The sequence below is a fragment of the Brugia malayi genome (genome assembly GCF_000002995.4).
Source record: "Brugia malayi strain FR3 genome assembly, contig: Bm_v4_Chr1_scaffold_001, whole genome shotgun sequence".
Lineage (NCBI taxonomy): Eukaryota > Metazoa > Nematoda > Chromadorea > Rhabditida > Onchocercidae > Brugia > Brugia malayi.
The window spans coordinates 10,133,203-10,151,575 of NW_025062475.1; the positions used below are offsets into that span (position 1 = coordinate 10,133,203).

At 32.6% G+C, this 18,373-nt stretch overlaps 2 protein-coding genes across 4 annotated transcripts; both read left to right on the forward strand.

Moving 5' to 3' along the window:
• Positions 1-131: 131 nt before the first annotated feature.
• Positions 132-12,967, forward strand: Bma-zfp-1 (AF-10 protein, putative; the record flags this gene model as incomplete). 3 transcript variants are annotated; one of them, XM_043077368.1, is made up of 18 exons in its annotated part: positions 132-231; positions 2,873-3,049; positions 3,485-3,584; positions 3,923-4,019; positions 4,366-4,473; positions 7,820-8,008; positions 8,413-8,555; positions 8,697-8,813; positions 8,974-9,121; positions 9,226-9,364; positions 9,669-9,775; positions 10,003-10,147; positions 10,258-10,396; positions 10,606-10,799; positions 11,143-11,302; positions 11,561-12,064; positions 12,393-12,699; positions 12,794-12,967. In XM_043077368.1, the coding sequence occupies 18 exons, from the start codon at positions 132-134 to the stop codon at positions 12,965-12,967; spliced, it is 3,048 nt and encodes a 1,015-aa protein (XP_042933302.1). The 3 variants fall into 3 exon arrangements, with proteins under 3 accessions (XP_042933302.1, XP_042933303.1, XP_042933304.1); XM_043077369.1 differs by lacking the exons at positions 132-231; positions 2,873-3,049 and having other exon boundaries at positions 3,547-3,584; XM_043077370.1 differs by lacking the exons at positions 132-231; positions 2,873-3,049; positions 3,485-3,584; ... (1 more) ...; positions 4,366-4,473; positions 7,820-8,008 and having other exon boundaries at positions 8,533-8,555.
• A 2,092-nt stretch (positions 12,968-15,059) lies between these two features.
• Bm5592 (dephospho-CoA kinase family protein) lies at positions 15,060-16,950 on the forward strand (the record flags this gene model as incomplete). Its single annotated transcript, XM_001895203.1, has 5 exons — positions 15,060-15,171; positions 15,862-15,986; positions 16,115-16,281; positions 16,612-16,771; positions 16,933-16,950. 5 exons carry the CDS (start codon positions 15,060-15,062, stop codon positions 16,948-16,950), a joined length of 582 nt encoding a protein of 193 aa, XP_001895238.1.
• Between the last annotated feature and the right edge of the window lie 1,423 nt (positions 16,951-18,373).

Consider the following 18,373-nt stretch of genomic DNA (forward strand, 5'->3'; position numbering starts at 1 on the left):
TACTGATAAGGAAGATTGATCTGTCATGGCTGTTTCCATGTCTGTGGGGAACATTTTATTGTAGATTAACCTTTCATTTGGTCTTAGTTATTTCCTGAAGCACTGTTAATGGTTGCTATCATTTCCAGGAAATGCTTGGCGGCTGTTGCGTCTGTGCCGACGAGAATGGTTGGGAATCGAACCCGCTTGTTTATTGCGATGGTCCCAACTGTGAGGTTGCTGTTCATCAAGGTATCTGTTTTTTTATTTTTTGATAACTTCTTTATCTTTGATTTCGAATTATTTTAATTTTTAATTCGATTAATAGAAGTTTTTTTTTGTCTTGTTAATTTAATTATGCTGAACCATTGACTGATCAATCTGACGTTATCTATTGACAGATTGTTCCGTTCGCACTACTGTCGTGGAAGTTTTCTTGAGCCGGATAAGGGTATTCTGAAAGGGTTGCTGTTATTGCCACTATCTTCTTTTGATTTATCGACACTATCTTATTTTGGGAATATTTTCTTGATATTAAATTCAGTCTTAAGAATTTTATATGGCTGCAATAGCTATATCTGGCTTCAGTATTTACAAATCCAATCTTAAGATTTTTATTCTTTTGGATGTGGAAACTACGAATCATTTTTTCGCTTTCCAAATGCTATCATATAAAATTTAATGAACAGTGTGTTATTTCTTCGATATTTGCCAGGAGAAAGTTGTGTAATTGTGAGAAGTAATGCATGCAAAATATGCATGTTTCAGCAGTTTTGCATTGTGAAAACGCGGTTACAACTACCAGTATGGATATTAGTAATCGCTAGAAATTCATGTTTTAGCTCGCAGCATTTCTTATGGTTAGTTGACTGGTTGGATGTAGGCATATACCAGTGTTGGCAGAACGTACCATTTTATCTTTTTTCTTGTCCATAGTTTTATTTCATTGGTTAAAAAGGGGGACAGTTACTAATGTGTGTATGTATGTATGCATGTGTGTGTGTGTGTTACTTGTTATTCGTGTCATTGTCCATGGTACCATAAAATATGTTCCTTATTTTTTCTCCTTGGAGAAATTGCACTTTATTTAATGGAAGATTATGGTGCAGAAGAGAAGGAAAAAGAAAGAGGGAACAGCGTTAGCAGTTGTAGCAAAGTGTTGCTCTCGACATTAACATTCTTTTCCATAGCTTCCCCCTCTTTCATTTTAATCCAAAATTGTTTCCTACTATTACACACATGCATGACGTCATTGTTTGTATGTGTTGACGATAATTTCTGAATACAATTGGTCATTACCTTTTACTGTTCTTTGATAGTGACATTACTTGAAAGTACTGAGAGGTGACTGATATGCTTCATTGTCTGCTTAGTGAGATAGATGATTGCGATGTTGATAATGATGATATGTATATTGGAAGAACGAGATTGTTTGACAAACATAGGCATCAAATCATTGAGGTTTTGTTAATTCTTTTAAAAAAGTAGGAAAAATAATTTTGAGTCTATGAAAACTGTTTAAGATGACTGTGAAACGTTTTTCTTTCCTTTGTAAAAATTCCTTGTGTTGATTCACTGTGAGTAAAGATTGCACGATGCAATCTACCACTGTTCTATTTCACAAATTTTAGACAATTAAATGAAGTGTATAAAAAATTGCACATTTCTTACGATTGATCGATTCGTTCTCAATGCATTCCGAATGTTGATTTGTTTACTCTCTTTATGTGCGTAGCCAAACTTCTCGTTAACATTATCATCGATATTGTTGTCATGATCGCCATTTATAGCTCATTTATAGTTGTCACTATTGTTGTCGTCGTCATTCTTGCAGTAATGAACACTGCGATATTTGCTTTCTCCCCTAGATTTAATATACATACTTTGGTTATTAGCGTTTGTTCGTCTTTCCTTTCTCTACTTTCTTTCGCGTCCACTACTACAGCTTATATACACATGTTCTCACATTTACGCACATACAAGCACGCATGCTATCATCACTTAGATTCATTGTAATGTTGCTGCTACAGCAACTATAATAATTATTATTAATGATACCATTGGTATTATCATAGCAGTTAATGCAGATGTTATTTGGCCGTGATATATACATGCATGTTTCTGCAATAGCGACAATTGATTTAGAAAGATGACGGAGACTACGGTATTTCTATTTTTACATCACACACAGAGGAGAGCATAAAAAGTGAATAATTCATTTGTACAAAGGGCAATGAGTTGTGCTGTTATCGGTGGCTAGTTTCACCATCAATTTTACCACCCACCATGAGAGATACGAACATTGTCTGAATAGAAATCAATTATTACATTCATATTGCTTCACATTTTTACTGATTTCACATATGGATAATAACAATGAATGTAAATGGGACAATTGAATGGCATCCAATCGTTAGGAGAAATTATGCATTTCCTTAGTTAAGATTAATGTATTGTGTTTTATTGCTATTACTAGCAGTAATTATCTGATTGATAATATGTACATTATTCTAATATGTACAGAAGATGCAGTTTTGTAAACTGGTTGGGGTGAGATTCTATGCCTCATTCTGATAGAGGTTATGTTGATTTAAGTATTTTTTAATAATTTAATCATCTGAGCTGCATGCCTTTCATATGCTTTTGAGTTTTTGTTTTATTTGTCGCTTATTTCTGTGAACTAGAACTTGTCGCATAATCTGCCAATCTTGGACTCTTTAACTCCGTAAAATTTGTTTACTCGTGGTTAATGACTAGTAACAATGCTTTAAAATATAATTGCATTTGCTCGTTATAAAACACAGTTATTTTTGTTATAAGCAAACAGAGGGAAAAATAGAAAAATCGAATTGTTTTAATGAATTGTTGTAGGTCATTATTATGTGATTTTCAGGCTGTTATGGTATTGTTGAAGTACCAGAAGGTGAATGGTATTGTGCAAAGTGCGCCGATTTTATTGCACATTCGCAGTACAACGGAAATAACGGTGATGTTGGAGAGGTACGCGAAATACCGCGTTGTAAATTGTGTCCCTTTGGTCATGGTGCACTCAAACGGACCGATAACGATGGTCAGTGTTGCGGTAGTCTAGATCGTGTGATATTTATTTATATATCTATCATTTTGAGTAAACACTACAAATACGTGATATTATCATCACTTATCCTTCTGACGAATATGTGGAAAGGTTACCGTGTAATCTCTCAATTTTCAACACATTCTTCTCTGGGAGCAATTTTTAATGTAGTAGCTAAGAGCTTCTTATAAAATGTAGCAGTTGAACCGAGGGATTAATTCGCACAATCAAAAGCGAGGCATATGCTTGGTTAATTCGTTTAGTGGTATTAAGTCTTTCCAGAATATGGTGATTGCTTTGCAGATCATGAAGGCTGTGCTCTTGTTGTTTTAGCTCAGTTTCTAATTTGTTGGAATCTGTTAAAATTTGAAATTAATATTGGCGGTCAGCAATTGATTTATTGGAATTTTTTGCTATATTCAGTTTTAGAATGGGCACATGTCATCTGCGCTTTGTACATACCGGAAGTGCGTTTTGGAGATGTCCACAGTATGGACCCAGTAATTCTTAGTGATGTTCCACTGGAACGGTTGGTTTTTCCCAATTTAATTTCAAAATAACTAAGTCTATCCATATCTGTTCTGACCTCCACTTTAAAAATATCAGATTATTCTGTTGCTCTAGCTTAATTTTATTTTGCAACTGAACTTAATTTAGCCATTTGGTGAAACTATGGAGCTCACAACTCTCTTAAAGCATTAGGTTTTTGAATCTTTTTTGGCAATTGCAGGCAAGTGCCTAACAAATAAATGCATGTGTCTGTCACGACTTCTTTAAATTATGTTGCTTTTCATCCATTCTTTTTTTTTTTTCATGAAATTTTTTGCAGTCACAATGTGATTGGAATGTCACATGTTTACATTGCAGGTTTCAACAGCAGTGTTACCTATGTATGGAACGTGGGGAGGAAAAACGAGCGTATCTTGGTGCATGCATGCCGTGTAATAAACCTGGTTGTAAGAAGGTAATATTAGCATATGAAAAAAAATAAATGAACAAGCATAAGATATTGACAATATGAACCAGTAGCATTCTTTTTTATTTGAATAATTTGGCTAAAATAGGAATATGTATTTAGAGTAGGAATGTCTTATTCTTTAATTTTACTGAGAATGTTTATAAAGTATTTGCGAAATGAATTTGTTTATGTAACTAAGATAAATTGCGTAAATAAATTTTTTTGATCAAAATTTTTCGGACAGTTCATCAGCATGTCAGTTTGACTAGATTTTTTTTGTCCTCTATGTTTGTTATTATCGTTTACTGAAAGTTTGTTCTTGCTGTCATTGATGAATATTATTTTGCGTTAGTGTTTTCATGTTACTTGCGCACAAGCTGAAGGCTTACTATGTGAAGAAGGTGGTGGATCGAAGAATGTCAAATATTGTGGGTACTGTGCGGCACATGCAAAGAAAGCGGTTTGTTTTTATTTATTTTATGAGTATCTTTTTGCAATTCAGTTACTGAAAACTTGTAATCCTAAGCTGCGTTCAAAAAATCACACATCCATTTGCTTCTGTAAGCAATTCCATTACGGCGTGGAATTAAATTTTAATCGAGAAAGAAGTGATGAATAGAAATTGAATTGCAAGGAAAAAAGGAACAGAGTAAGAAAGAGGGTATAATCGTTGATTTAATTCATATAAAAATAATTGACAGCAAAGTTTCATGGTGAAATGAAAGTGTAGAAGCAGGTGTACATTAGAGGACCATTACTCTGGATGTCATTTTATCACCATCGTCGCCATTATCTCCAAATAGTTTGATGAAGTTTGAATAGGAAGCGGTTGCATAGAAATACAGTATAAATAGATATAGATGTATTTATTGTACTAGAGGCTATTTGCAGGTGGAAATAAAGAGGAAGAAGTAAGTGAAGGGAAAAAGAGTTTTGAAGGGACCTGTATAGAGAGCAATTGTCATCTGTCACTGGTCGGTTTTGGTTCCATTTGATTTAGTTCATCCATCCATCTGTTTGGGTAGGAGTAGTTGGAGAAGAAGAGAGTATTGTACATTGGGTAGGAGGGAAAATGAATGTCTGCAGAAAAGAGGGAGAGGAAAGTTGAACTGATGTCAGATATTGTTGGTACGAAGGAGAGACATATATATATTTATTATATTATTATTATATATACACATATTTAAATGTTCATTTTTGGACTTTGCTACATATCTAGTTTATTGTTATGCTCGCATTCAAGACACGTTAAATGTTTCAAACAAAATATTGCTCCAGTTGCCTTTTTCCTCATTTTCACCTAATGTTGTATAGCTTGCAGTTTCTTTGTTTAGTTTTTTTTAGTGTTTTATCAGTAAACTTTACATTTTGAGAAAAGTGATAAGGTAATTCGATTACTAACAATAGTTGATTATAAAAGGATAATGAGATTTACGGACAAAAATAATGTTCTTCATATATGTATATTGTTATACACTACATTATATTATACTGATATTATTACTATATTATTACATTATGTTATATTATATTGTATTTCCATATTATCATTATGTTATGTTATTACTGTATCACTCTGATATTCAATATTTTCTGAATGATAAGAAGTGTTTTTAATATTTAATACATTGATCCACAGTGAACCGTAATGAAGTTTAACGCAGTAAATGTATCACTTCTTTTGCGGAATAAGTTTAGAAATTGAAATCGACGTTACGAAATAGTATAAAAACTGTATGATACGTTTGGTGATTGCAAATATGTATGGTACATTGTGAAGAGTAGCTACGACATTTTGTTTTTTTTCCTATTTTTTTGGTAAACTTTCATTTGTAAAGCAAATTATTTCCTTTTCATCATTTTCATTGAATTGGCATATTAATTTTCTTCTTTTTCTTTTTATTATTTAGGCATCTATGGTCATAGTCTTTCTGTAGGAACAAGAAGAAAATTACGTTCGACAATGACGCATTGGCGCTTTATTTTTGCCGTATTTCTCCATCTGTTAGTAAACAGTTTTTCGTTCTAATTGCATTTTGTTGCTGCGCCAAAGAATTCTTTTTCTTTCGCATGCTGATCTCAGTCTTTTTTTTTTTTTTGCTCTTTTTTTTCTTTAGCAAAAAACTTAGTCGATTATTTATGTTAGATAGATGTACACGTACTTTCTCTGTTAGCTTATAGCTGATATTGAGGGAATATTTTATAGAAATTAAAATAATGCTGGGAAGTATAGATGACCCCGTAATAAGTTCAGAAGTTATGTTCCATTGATTTTTTTTTTCTTTTTGTTCATGGTAAAACTGGCATGGCAACTAAATCAGTGATTTTGCATTACACCAGTGACTGTAATTACTAACGCTTGAATAACTTTGGCCTTTTCATGCTCCATGCTATCTAGTATTCTGTTGAGAAAAATGCTATCATATATCCTGTTATATGTTAAGTTAGTGCTTAGAACATAGAGTGTTCAAATGTGGCATTTTTGCTTGTTTTTTGCCGTTTTCACAAGAAAAATTTATTTACTAACTTAGATGATATTCTTTTTGATCACACTAAGTTTCATTCATTAGTGATGAACCAGTACTTATGTCTATTTTTCATCTATCATCTCCAGTTATTAGACACTGAATCGTACCAGTTATCTCTAAATTTTGAAGTATAACAAATCTGTCACTGATTTTACATTTTTTCTGTTTTTGTTTCTGGAGTTATGTACTGACAGTTTATTTTAATAGATCAATGGTGAATTATTTGTGTAGCTATTTACTGTTTAAATATGAGAGTAGGAGAACAGTAGTAGTGGTAGTAGCAGTTTGTAAACGCATAGTATTGATGTGAATGGATTTTTTAAGTGAAATTAGTCATTAATCTTACAACCTGTACCTTTAAATTTAAAGAGTGCAATGGAATTTGAAATAATTGGATAGAAATGTTGTTCAGCCTTACTATGTTATATATTATGGTAATCGATATAAGTAGTAGTAAAAGCTTATGTTAGTAATGCGCTATTGCCAGCGTATGACAGAGAGAGAGAGTGAGTGATGATGATTTGCTGAATTTACTGTGTGAAAATGGATCTCGAAAATTTGTGGAAATTAGTCAAATTCGTTTTTGTGTTCCTCCGGCTCGTTGTGTCAATGGCAGCTGTCCATAAAGCAGAAACCAACGCAAGCAGTTAGCTTCATCTGTTCAGTAAAAATAGTTAGGTTGTAGATCTGTTTTCACTGTTTTTGTCTTTTTCACATCTTCTATTTTCTTTATCTTCCGTATATTTGGCGTCCTTAATGCTTTTGATATTGTCGTATCACTCTTTGTTTTCTTATTTTCGCATCACAGAAAGATAATAATAAGAATAATAACTTTTGAGTTGAGAGATGTTTATGACTTTTTTATCAAATGTATGATTTCTCTTTTTTGTACGAAAAATGTCTTTTCAGGTGATAGTACCTGGATAAGGTGATATTATTTTACAAATGACAAGTGTGTCGACGTGTAATGCTTTTTCCTTGCATTAATTTTACTGCTTTAAATATTTCAGATGAATATGTCTCTTTAAGGGATTAGATTTCGTGAATTTAGTTATTAGCAGATGAATAACTATTTATGCTAATGTTTAAGTTATAAATGGTTGATTATCAGCTGTACTGTATTTCCAGATTTTCCATAAAAGCAATTTACAAATGAAATACTTTCTGCTTGTTTTAGAGAATGGGTGGGTAATTAATGAAGTGTTATAATAATGGATAAGATGCACACTTGCGCATACTAAACGTTAGGTTAACTTTATATGATTCATTATATTGCAGATCAGCGATCCATTAATAAAAATTATACCACCATATCGACATCGGGCAGAATCATCGTGTTCATCGGGAAGTGGAGGTGGTGGTGGTGTCCAGCGTGCAGTAACTCCAAAATTAGGTACTGGGAATATTTGCAGTGGTGATAATAGCGGTCAAACATCTTCTACCAGCTCACCTCATTTCAACTCATCCGTGAGTAATTTTATTTCACTATCTGATAGCTCGTTATGTGTTTTAATACAAATTTTGAGGCAGCTTAAAATCTAATTTACTGCAACCTCCTGGCATGTTTAAGAAATTTAACTGGTTCGAACTAACATATAACTGAAATGTTTTAAGGGCAAGGCAGAAAGATAAAACATTAAATTTTTGGTTTGTGTAATCTTGCTATTAGTAGTAATGAATATCATTTATGGAAGTTAAACTGTAATACCTAGCCTTCCTTATTACTTTGCTTCAAGACACTAAAATTTTTTGAGTTTTGGCAAAAGTGAAAGCAGTCAGAACGCTAGAGAAGTGGAAATTTCCACACAGAGTAAATTATAGAGGTTTTAAACTGATGTATTTTCATCTTTACATTTTATTTTGTTTTGCAGGAACTGCTGCAGAATACATCAATCGGTAGCAGTTACGGCAGTGTCAAATTAGCAACAACTACATCATCAAGCGGTACTGCAACATCATTTCCGTCGAGTTTACGAGCTGAGGGACCTGCAATGCTTGTAGACGCATTATACCGGTTGGCTCATTGTCCTTTTTGTAGAACGAAGTTGATGAGGAAGTAAGAGTAATGGACTGTGTCTTAAGAGAAGTTTGTTTTGGATAAATTGTTCGTCTGCGTATCCTTTTTACGATGGTATTCGCTAAATATGCCTTTCAGTACTTCATTGCCACCACCAACAGTTGACAGAGCTATGTTAAATGCTGTAATGTCTCAATCATTAGCAGTTCATTCAATGCGTGATGATGCTTGCAGTCCACCAATGTCAAGTGGCAGGTAACAGTTTCCAGTATTGACATTTCACAATATCAGATTGTAGTAGAAGCATAATGTGATTTTTTGAGTTTGAATAAATTTTTCTTTCTTAATGATATGACTCACTCGTTATATGTGAATGTTTCATATGTTCAAATCAAATTAAAATCGTCTGTTGTAGATCATCAACAGCTCACAGTACACCTCCACCTGTTCCTGCATCAGTTTCGTTGAAGAAAGATCACTCAGTCTACGAATTACCAAGTTCTTCAAATGCAACTATCTCTTTACCTTCAAATGTTGCACTTCTCGGTGCATCTGCACAAAAAGTTAACGCTTCTCCTAAAGAAAAACTTAATCTTTTAAAAATTTAATTTTAGAATTGTTGAAACTGTTCCATAACTTTTCCACTTTTAAAGTACAATATATTCAGAGCGAATTATCAACTGATATAGCAGAAGAAAAAGATTTGAATGGCACTTTAATATCTCAACTAGAAATCAAGCTGCAAAGTCGTACGAATTATGGTCCTATAGACAATGGTTCAGTTGCTAGTGTTGGAAATAAAACTGGTATGATTTGCTTAAAAAGGAAAATCGTGTAGATAACATCATTTGACATGAAAGTACTAATTTCTTACTAAGATAATGTTGAGTGAGACTAAGAAATTGACGTTTGAAAACTGGTTTTAACTAATGGATCCATTTTTATTCGTCATTTTTCTTCACTCATGTAAAAAATGACTTATTTATTTGTTACATTGTTACACTGGTGTCTGGCTAAAACGCAATCAATCCAGAAAATTTTTAAATATATGTTATGTCGAGATGTTACTATATTTTGAGAGTGTGTTGGAATTTGTCTTTTTTTTTTCAGTAAAAAGAAAAGCAGCTGAGGCTGCAGAGAGGCCGAAACGCCCTCGTAATAACAAAGCATGTAAATCTATGAAAGCATTACTCGAATCGGTTGGGCCTTTGATCTCGGTAATTTATGAATATTTCAAAATGTTTTAGTTTTCACTTTCATTTTTTGTGTGCATTATCTGCATTTGATCATTCATTCTAGCGAATGTTTTCATTATCGTGATGCATGTATATTTCGTAGTCATTGAAATAAAAAACAAGAGGATAATTCCTTTTGTTTTCTCTCTCGTATCAATTTTTTTCATCAGTTTTGGTTTCAAAAATATTCTTGATTTTTTTCTGCCCAGGAAACAGTTTCCGATTTTCAACGGGAGCGATTAAATGAGCGCGATAGTAATATGACAACTGCTGCAACATCTCATTCAACTGCTCCTTCAACTTCTGGAGAACATGAAATAACAACTTGTACAGATTCGGCAAGCACTTCAACGGGTATTTTTTCATTAGTTATCTGCGATCAAAAGAGTGAGAGGAAGAAATATATTACTTTCTCATTTCTAGAATGAATTACTAAAATATCCATTGTTAGGTTTTTCTTTCAGCTCACTGTACTGTAGTGACGTGTTCTTTGACGTCAACGCAGCAGCAACAACCGTCAACGTCAACAGTAACAACATCAACGTTTGTTGGTGTACCACTTATAAGGGCACAACCAAAGGCTGTAGTAAGTCCGGATGCTGGGTAAGCATTTCTTCCTTTTGATATTAATGAAATGCAGGATTACTGGAAAACTTGCAATACATTACTCGAAGTTCTGCGGATGCTCTTGAGATAAAATGATTAATTGACAGTGTATGCCAGATCAATTTCGTATTGACTTCAAAAACGTTTTCGAAAACTTTTATAATTGCATCAGTTTCTATTTCATATGCTTGATGTTATTTCTTTAGTGCGGCGGTTATAGCGGTGGATCGTACTCACGTTGCATCATCATTGCCATCAACATCTGGTGCAGCTGGAGCTACAACATCTCTTTGTCCCATGTCTCAACAATCGGTAGCTTTTCCACAATCGATGGAAGAATTGCTGGAACGGCAATGGGAGCAGGGATCACACTTCTTGATGAGTCATGCACCATTTGATAGTTTGTTTTCTGTTTTCTTTCTTTTCGTTTTGCAGTAATCTTCCACACTTCCGTTTTTGAAGATGGGATCTTGCCGTTAAATTTTTATTGCTTTAAAAAAAAAAATCCTACTGCTTTTAAAAAGCTTCTATAATGAATGGAATGCCTTGCAAAAGGGATATATTTCTTGATTATTGTAAAAATATGTTTGCTTGTTGGTTTTTATAGAATACTCAGGATTTAAATATATATAGTTTTAGTAATATGTAAGGAATTAACAGAAACTACCAATTTGACTGCTATCTTTAAATCAAAGCTGTTCGAAACTAATCGATTTTATCCAGATTGTTAAGAATTTTTTCAGTTGCACAACTTTTGTCATGTTTGCATGAGTTGAAAATGGAAAATATTCGTTTGGAAGAAACATTATCACAGCTTGCTAGGCGGCGAGATCATCTGCTTGCATTAAATACCAGGTTGTCACTATCTCTGGCAAGCGGCTCTTCATTGGGCCTTGGTACCAGGTGTGTTTCTGTAGTTCGACCTTCCGCAATTTTTACTTGCAGTGAGTAGACGTAGTCGAAGAAATATATCACTAACAGCATCACAGTCAATCTCATTCATGTCCAGCTCTAGCGCAGTTTGTAAAACAGTGCTTTCTACAGATACAGTGTGAAACATTACGTCATTCTACTCGTTTTTATTACTTGCTAACTTTTAAGCTTAATCATGGGATATTAAAGTGATCCTAAAAGAACATTACCACTAAAAGTATCTTTCAGTCCGCATCATTCACCACGGATCAGTGCAGCAGGTAGCGGTGGTAGTATTCCATTAGCTTCAACCAGCAGCATGCAGCCGAACAGCGGCATCTCATCAACACAATGTACAACACAATCTACCTCCTCTGCATCCATTTCAAGTCTCCCATCAATTGTACCTCTACCACCAACAACAGTGTGTGGACAACAACAACAGCAACAGTCCCTTCAGGCAGCTGCTGGTTCTGCAGTCATCTCTTTTTTGAATCCATTTTGTTCCACCCTTCCACCCATTATCGATGATTCGCTGAATCAGCTGCGTTCCCTTGCAAATAACGGATCAGTGATCACAAACCGAAGTAGTCATACACCACAAGCTGCTGTAGCTGCGGCTGCTGCTGCTGCTGCGGTCGCTGCTGCCGGACAATTGGCTGGTACCACTGCTGGTACAGAAAACCGACAAACACCTGTAGCTAGTACTGCTGGTATTGCATCAGTGCAACAAGCTTCACTTCCTTCCAGTCGGCAAGTTTTTCTTGCAATTTTATTGAAATAAATATATGAGTGCATCGGTTGTTATTTGTCCGCTCTTGAATGTATCTCTCATTGTCGTTCAGTTGAGATTTCTAAATAGTGAAGTAGAAAATTATTTCAAATAATCAGTAGTTGATAATTTAGTATTTGAAAAGGATGATAACGGACTTTTTCAGAGTCATTTGAGTGATCGGGTTTAGACAGAGAGAAAGATTGGTAGAAATTTGTGTAAGTGAAATAGTATTACTGAACTCTAATGTGTAGGAAGCAATAGCAGTGATTATTATTATATGAAGCATAAAGGAAAATAGATTTTTAGAATTCCATCGGCAGCGTCAGCGAACACGGGGATAAGTACACCCTTGTTGGCGAATTTCACTAATGCACAACTTGCAACAAGTATGTCATCAACAGCCGCTGTAACAAATGCACTGGATCTGTTTGGTGGTTCACAGAATAATGCCCACTTGACACTGACTTCCGAACGGCAACAAATGGCTGCAGCAGCAATTGCTGCTGCGGCTGCCGCGAATGCACTAGGTGGAAATTTTGTTGCTCCTCGGACACCAACTCATTCGAGTACAGCCGTTTCTGGGACATCTTCTATAGGACAACTCGCTTCTACGGTACATTCTTTTATGAATATTTTATTGACGGCAACTAAAAAGAAAAAGAAGAGGTTCCTGTTACCTACTATGATTTCAAATGTAAGTATTACAGGAGTTACTGGCGCAGTATGCATTGCTGGCTCAGCAACAGTTACTCCATCAGCAAGCAGCAGTGGCAGCTTTAAGCGCCAGGTACGGAAGCCAGGTGATATCGAGCAGTTCGACTTCGCCGCATTCCACATCGTCAAATTCGCAACTTTCATCAAATCCTCATTCGGGGAAATAGTAGGTGTTTCAAAACTTATTTTGGCAAAATTTTTATTAATTAGGCTTCTTAAAACTAAATTTTTAAATTAAAGGCTGCATTTCTTTTTCAGAACCTGTTAGGAATGTCAATTGTTAATCTGAGATGTGCATTATTGAAATATGAAAAAATAAAAAGACAAAGATCACCGAACTTTATCAGGTCCTTTCCTTCATCTTCTAGACTGTATATAAATTCAAGTATTGAATGGCTGAAAGTGGTTTCATATGTAATTTAAAAGTTATTTCTGTGATTGAGTTCAATTTGATTCATTGAGAATCGCCGTTTGGATGTAATCCTTTTTTAATTCATTTTGTTGTTAGATGTTCGGGATGTGATTTTAATTGATTGCTTGGGTATTTCATCCGATACACACACAAGCACGGAAGTTAGAAAAGAAATTTTATCGATTTTCACTTCCACTGCTTTTCAGTATTCTTCAATTTCAAAAGAATTTCGTGAAGAGCATTTATAAAGCTTCGTTCTTTACCTCTTATTTACATTAATGATTCCGTCATTACCGCTTTTCTTTTCAATTTTTTTATAAATGATGGCGATGATTGCAACACTTGTTATCCTTCTCCGGCTGTTTAAGAAATATTATTTTACCATTCTACATCTGTCCCTTTTTCTGAACTTTATTTTAAAATAAGAAAATTAGTTAACTAGGTTCGAAGTTTCAATCTTTTTATCGAACTCTTCTCTTTTTGTTCCTTTCATTTTTTTCTTTTTTTTTGGATAGCGTTATACAGTGTTATGAGTTTTTGAGGATTAATCGTTTACAATGACAAGAGAGTATATACCTTAATGAGATCCAGCTGCTTCACATAGCAACATTTTTTTTTTGCTTTGACTTTGATATAATACGGAAAGTTTTCCCCTTTTTGCAATCTTTTGTCAGTTGCCATATTTTGAGTCACAGTTAAAATACTTAACAGCCCGCACTGTAGTGTTTTCTTATTTATGCCTTGTCATTGATTGATGAAATTTATTTGTCTTCCCTCCTTGTTTCTTTTCCCAATATGAATGTTAAAAAGTTCAGGCAAATATGTCGACTGTAAAGAAAGTTATCATTTTTTGCAGATGGATTCGATTGTTTTACTTTTGAATTTCTATTATTTTCATCCATCTAACAGTAATGAGGCAGAATTAATTTCTTAATCTTAGTTTTACTTCGCTCTTTTTTCGGAGGAACTTTTGGTTTTGTTTCATCATTCTTTATTTTTGCATCTTGAATTTTGAACATTTTCAGAAACTCCACTTAAAGCTTGTGTTTTTTATTTTTTCAATTTTAGCTCAATTTTTTTTTTAAATTTTAATAAATCTAATATGGAACATTTTTGCGGTGAATATCCAGGTCTCAAAATCAAAGAAAAAATGTTTTTATACGAGTTCTTTTCTCTTTTTTTTCCGTTCTATTTTGCTGTTAATTACGATTTGTGACAAGTTTAATGAGTAAAAAAGGCTACGAACTGATTTGTTTTGTTTGTTTTTGCTTCAACAGTTAAATATCACCCACCAGCGCAGATAATTACAATTTCACAACAAGAAATTTCAAATTAAAAAAAGCAGCTGAAATGGTGGAAAGTAGTTCACTGATTAACCTTCATGAATTTATATAAGTATATTAATAAAGAATAAAATGAGTCTAGCAAGTGTGCATAACTGTATGTCAATGTCAACATATTGTTTTTATGACCATGAATTTCTTCGATGAATGATTAAGAGAAAAAGTTGCATTTACTTTTCTAACTCTTCATGCTCAAGTAATCAGCGAAGAGTTGAAATGCTCTAAAAATGAGTAAAACAAGTAGGTGACTTGCATGATGTATGGTCACATTGTTCTTTTTGCTTTTCTTTTTATTTCACTGATGTTCCACATTGATAAAGAAAGGAATCCAAAATTGCTGTAAATTATTTAAAAGAGAAAGCGCAATATGTTTTTTAACATTTTATGTAGTCTCGAAATAGACGATGAAATGGCCATTTATTCTTATTGTGATCCTCTTGATGGGTTGTACAAGGTTTCTTTTCACTCTGAATATGGGAAGTATTGATTGAAGGAGAGTGTAAAATGTATTTGATTGGTTTAACCGGTGGTATAGCAACCGGGAAAAGTACTGTTTCACAAATTTTTGTCGAAAATCATGTGCCAGTTATTGATGCAGATTTGATTGCTCGTGAAGGTATGATTTTTCTTTTCTATAATTAGTAATTGAGAGAGGTGATTAATTGTTGTTCATCGATGTAAGTTTGCTGCGATTCTGATTTAATGAGAAGTTCGAGATTTTATTTTATATTCTTTTCAAATAACAAAGCGGTAGATAAATTATACATTTATGTATTACTTCACAAAAAATACTTCTTTGGAACAATGTAAATCAAATATTCTATTTTTATTAAAAATTATTTTTGTACATCTACTTATAAATAGGGAATAAATATTTTTAATTTTTTATTAAAAATCGTTTTAATTGATAAAAATTTCATCGTGGATAATAATTAAGCTTACCTACTTTTCTACAATAAATGAAGAAATACGGATGTAATATTTTATTGTTTTCTTATTAGCACATGAGAATAAGTATATCATTTCGTTTCGTTGAATTTTCATTTCTTTTTTTTGTAAAAATAGTAAAAGTAGAGTTGTATTTATTACTGAATTGTATAATGAACTGTGATCAGTGTATGAACAATAAAATTATAACATTGAAAAGAGAAAAAGTTATGAAATGTCAAAACGAAAAATTCATGTCAACTGACAAAGTTTGAGACCTTATTATATGAGAAAAATAAGTAGCAAGTGAAATCGGAATTTTTAAAATATATTTAATAAGTTATATTGTCAGCGATCCTATCTAAAATTCACTTTATAGTTGTTGCACCAGGCGAAAATGCATATGAGAAATTGCGCCAGCATTTTGGTGATGAATTCTTTGATAGTGTAAGTGGTGAATTATTAAGGAAAAAATTCGGTGATTTGGTTTTCTCTGATGAAAATGTAAAGTTTTCTGTTGTCTTTTTTCTTCTCTTTTTTACATCTTACAAACTATTAACAATATTTATATATTTCAGGTACTTTTATCTTTAATTTTTTATTTTTCAATATCAAAAGTCAAAAATTTTCAGGTTCGTCATTTGGTGAATTCAATTACACATCCTGAAATACGTAAAACTATAGCACTTCGAATTTTGCAATATTTTTTTCGTGGTGAAAAATTTGTTGTTTTAGATCTTCCATTACTTTTTGAAGCTGGTTATGCGAGAATTGTGCAATCAATAGTATTGGTAGACTGGTAGGTTTTAAAATTTTGCTTATTATGTATTCAATATTTTAATACATTCATATTTGGGTTACAAGAAGAAGAAAATTCTTGCAATAAAACATATTATTGATTTTAATTACGACTTATTGAAGTAATTTAAGGCTGTATGCGCCATTTTACGTTTCGTTTTTCTTACTTACATACTGTAATTACTTATATCAAATGAATTCTTTTTGATTCTTTCTTCTGCAATGTTTTCTTTTCCTTTCTTTTCGTAATACTAAGTAATTGGGTTAATAATACATTGATAGAATATTACATCAGCGCTACATCTGTTTTCATTTGCAATTGTCTTTTCAGTCTTGAAAATATTCAATTGAAACGCTTACAACAACGAGATAATATTGATGAAAAAGCCGCTCGAAAACGGATCAATGCACAATATCCGATGTATGATAAACGTCATCGTGCAACTCATATTGTGAATAATAGTGGTGCTATTGAGGAGACTCGAGCTCAAGTGCTTAATTTAATTCGAGAATTTAATGCATCCAAATTACATTTAATTATCCGAGCTATTTTACTATTTACATTACTTACTTTCTTCACTATAAGTTATTTGCTATACCATTTTGTTTTACTACCATTATTTAATAATTAATTTTACCATTTGTATTTTAGAATTTGAAACGATTTTGAAAGGAAAACTGGTCACGAAAAATGAATTTAAAATAAAAGTAGAAAAGAAAGATAGTTATCTTTTTTCTTTTTTACTTTCCTGTTAAATTTGTCATTTTCTTTAAAAAGTTCTTTATGTTTTCAATTTTATATCAATTTTTACTTACAATAAATAGTATCAACATTGACGGAGAAACCGATCAAATTAATACAATGAATTCATTATAAAATATAGTATTCTTCATTTTTTTATATAATTATAAGGTAATACTTTTTATGGTTTTGTCTTGAATTCCAAATAATTTCTAAAGCATTGGAGAGAGTAGAAAGATGAAAGAAGAAAACTTTAAAGAAAGTCGATGTTTTTCCTTTTTATGTTAATTTAACAGAAAATGTCAGACAGAAAAGGAGAAACTGATAAAATACCTGATTACTTAAATGATATCAGTGATATCACATCAATAATACTGGATATATTCCATAGAACATAAGTTATTTTTATGATATCCATTTATATATTGATTTATTTCAATTTCAGCATTTATTATTGATGATTTATACTGAATTCTCCTCTTCCTGTCTTAATTACAATCATCTTTTACCTTTTAAATATTGATGAAAGTAGTAGATTAATCCCATATATGAGAATATCTGGAAAATGATGTGTCATTTGTCATGGCAATGACGAAACGGTTATCCATTCTCCGTCTGTTATTCATTATCAACAATGAAATTACTATCCACTGTTTAATACAATGATTAAATCGTTATTCATTTTTCCTATCCATAATTCATGATTATCATCCAGCACAACGATTAAATCCTTATCCATTATTTCTATTTATCATTCATTACAACGATAAAATCACTATCTATCATGTCGATTAAATCATTATCTATCCTTTCAAGCATCATTTAAAAGAATTGACAAAGCCTTCCCTACTCGAATATGTGTTTATTTAGAAAGATCACCAGTACTTTATAATTATCAAAATTCCAATCTATCATCTTATTTCCATTCCCTGTTCCTTAGCGATCCGTGTCCTTTAACCCCCGAAAATTTCTTTTTTCTCCTATTTTCCTTGCCCGCTTTGCTCTTTTCCCTTCGAATTAATCAAGAAAGTTTCCAATCCTTCTACACTGCTTCTTCCCCTCCTTTTACTTTTCATTTCACAACGACACAATTATTCATTCTCTTCTTTATCTTAATTCAAATGAAAGAAAAGAAGAAAATTATATTTTGATTTTTTTTTTTCAAAATTTTCTTCAATACAGTAATTTTATTTCAGTTGTGTGTTTATCATTTTACACTTTTTAATTTCCAGTTAATTCCTGAAACGGAATAACGATATGAAATGATGAAAAAAGGTGTGGACTTTTTTCTTTTTTAGTATAATAATATTATTATATAGAAAAGGAGCGTAAGGGAGAGAGAGAGAGGAGA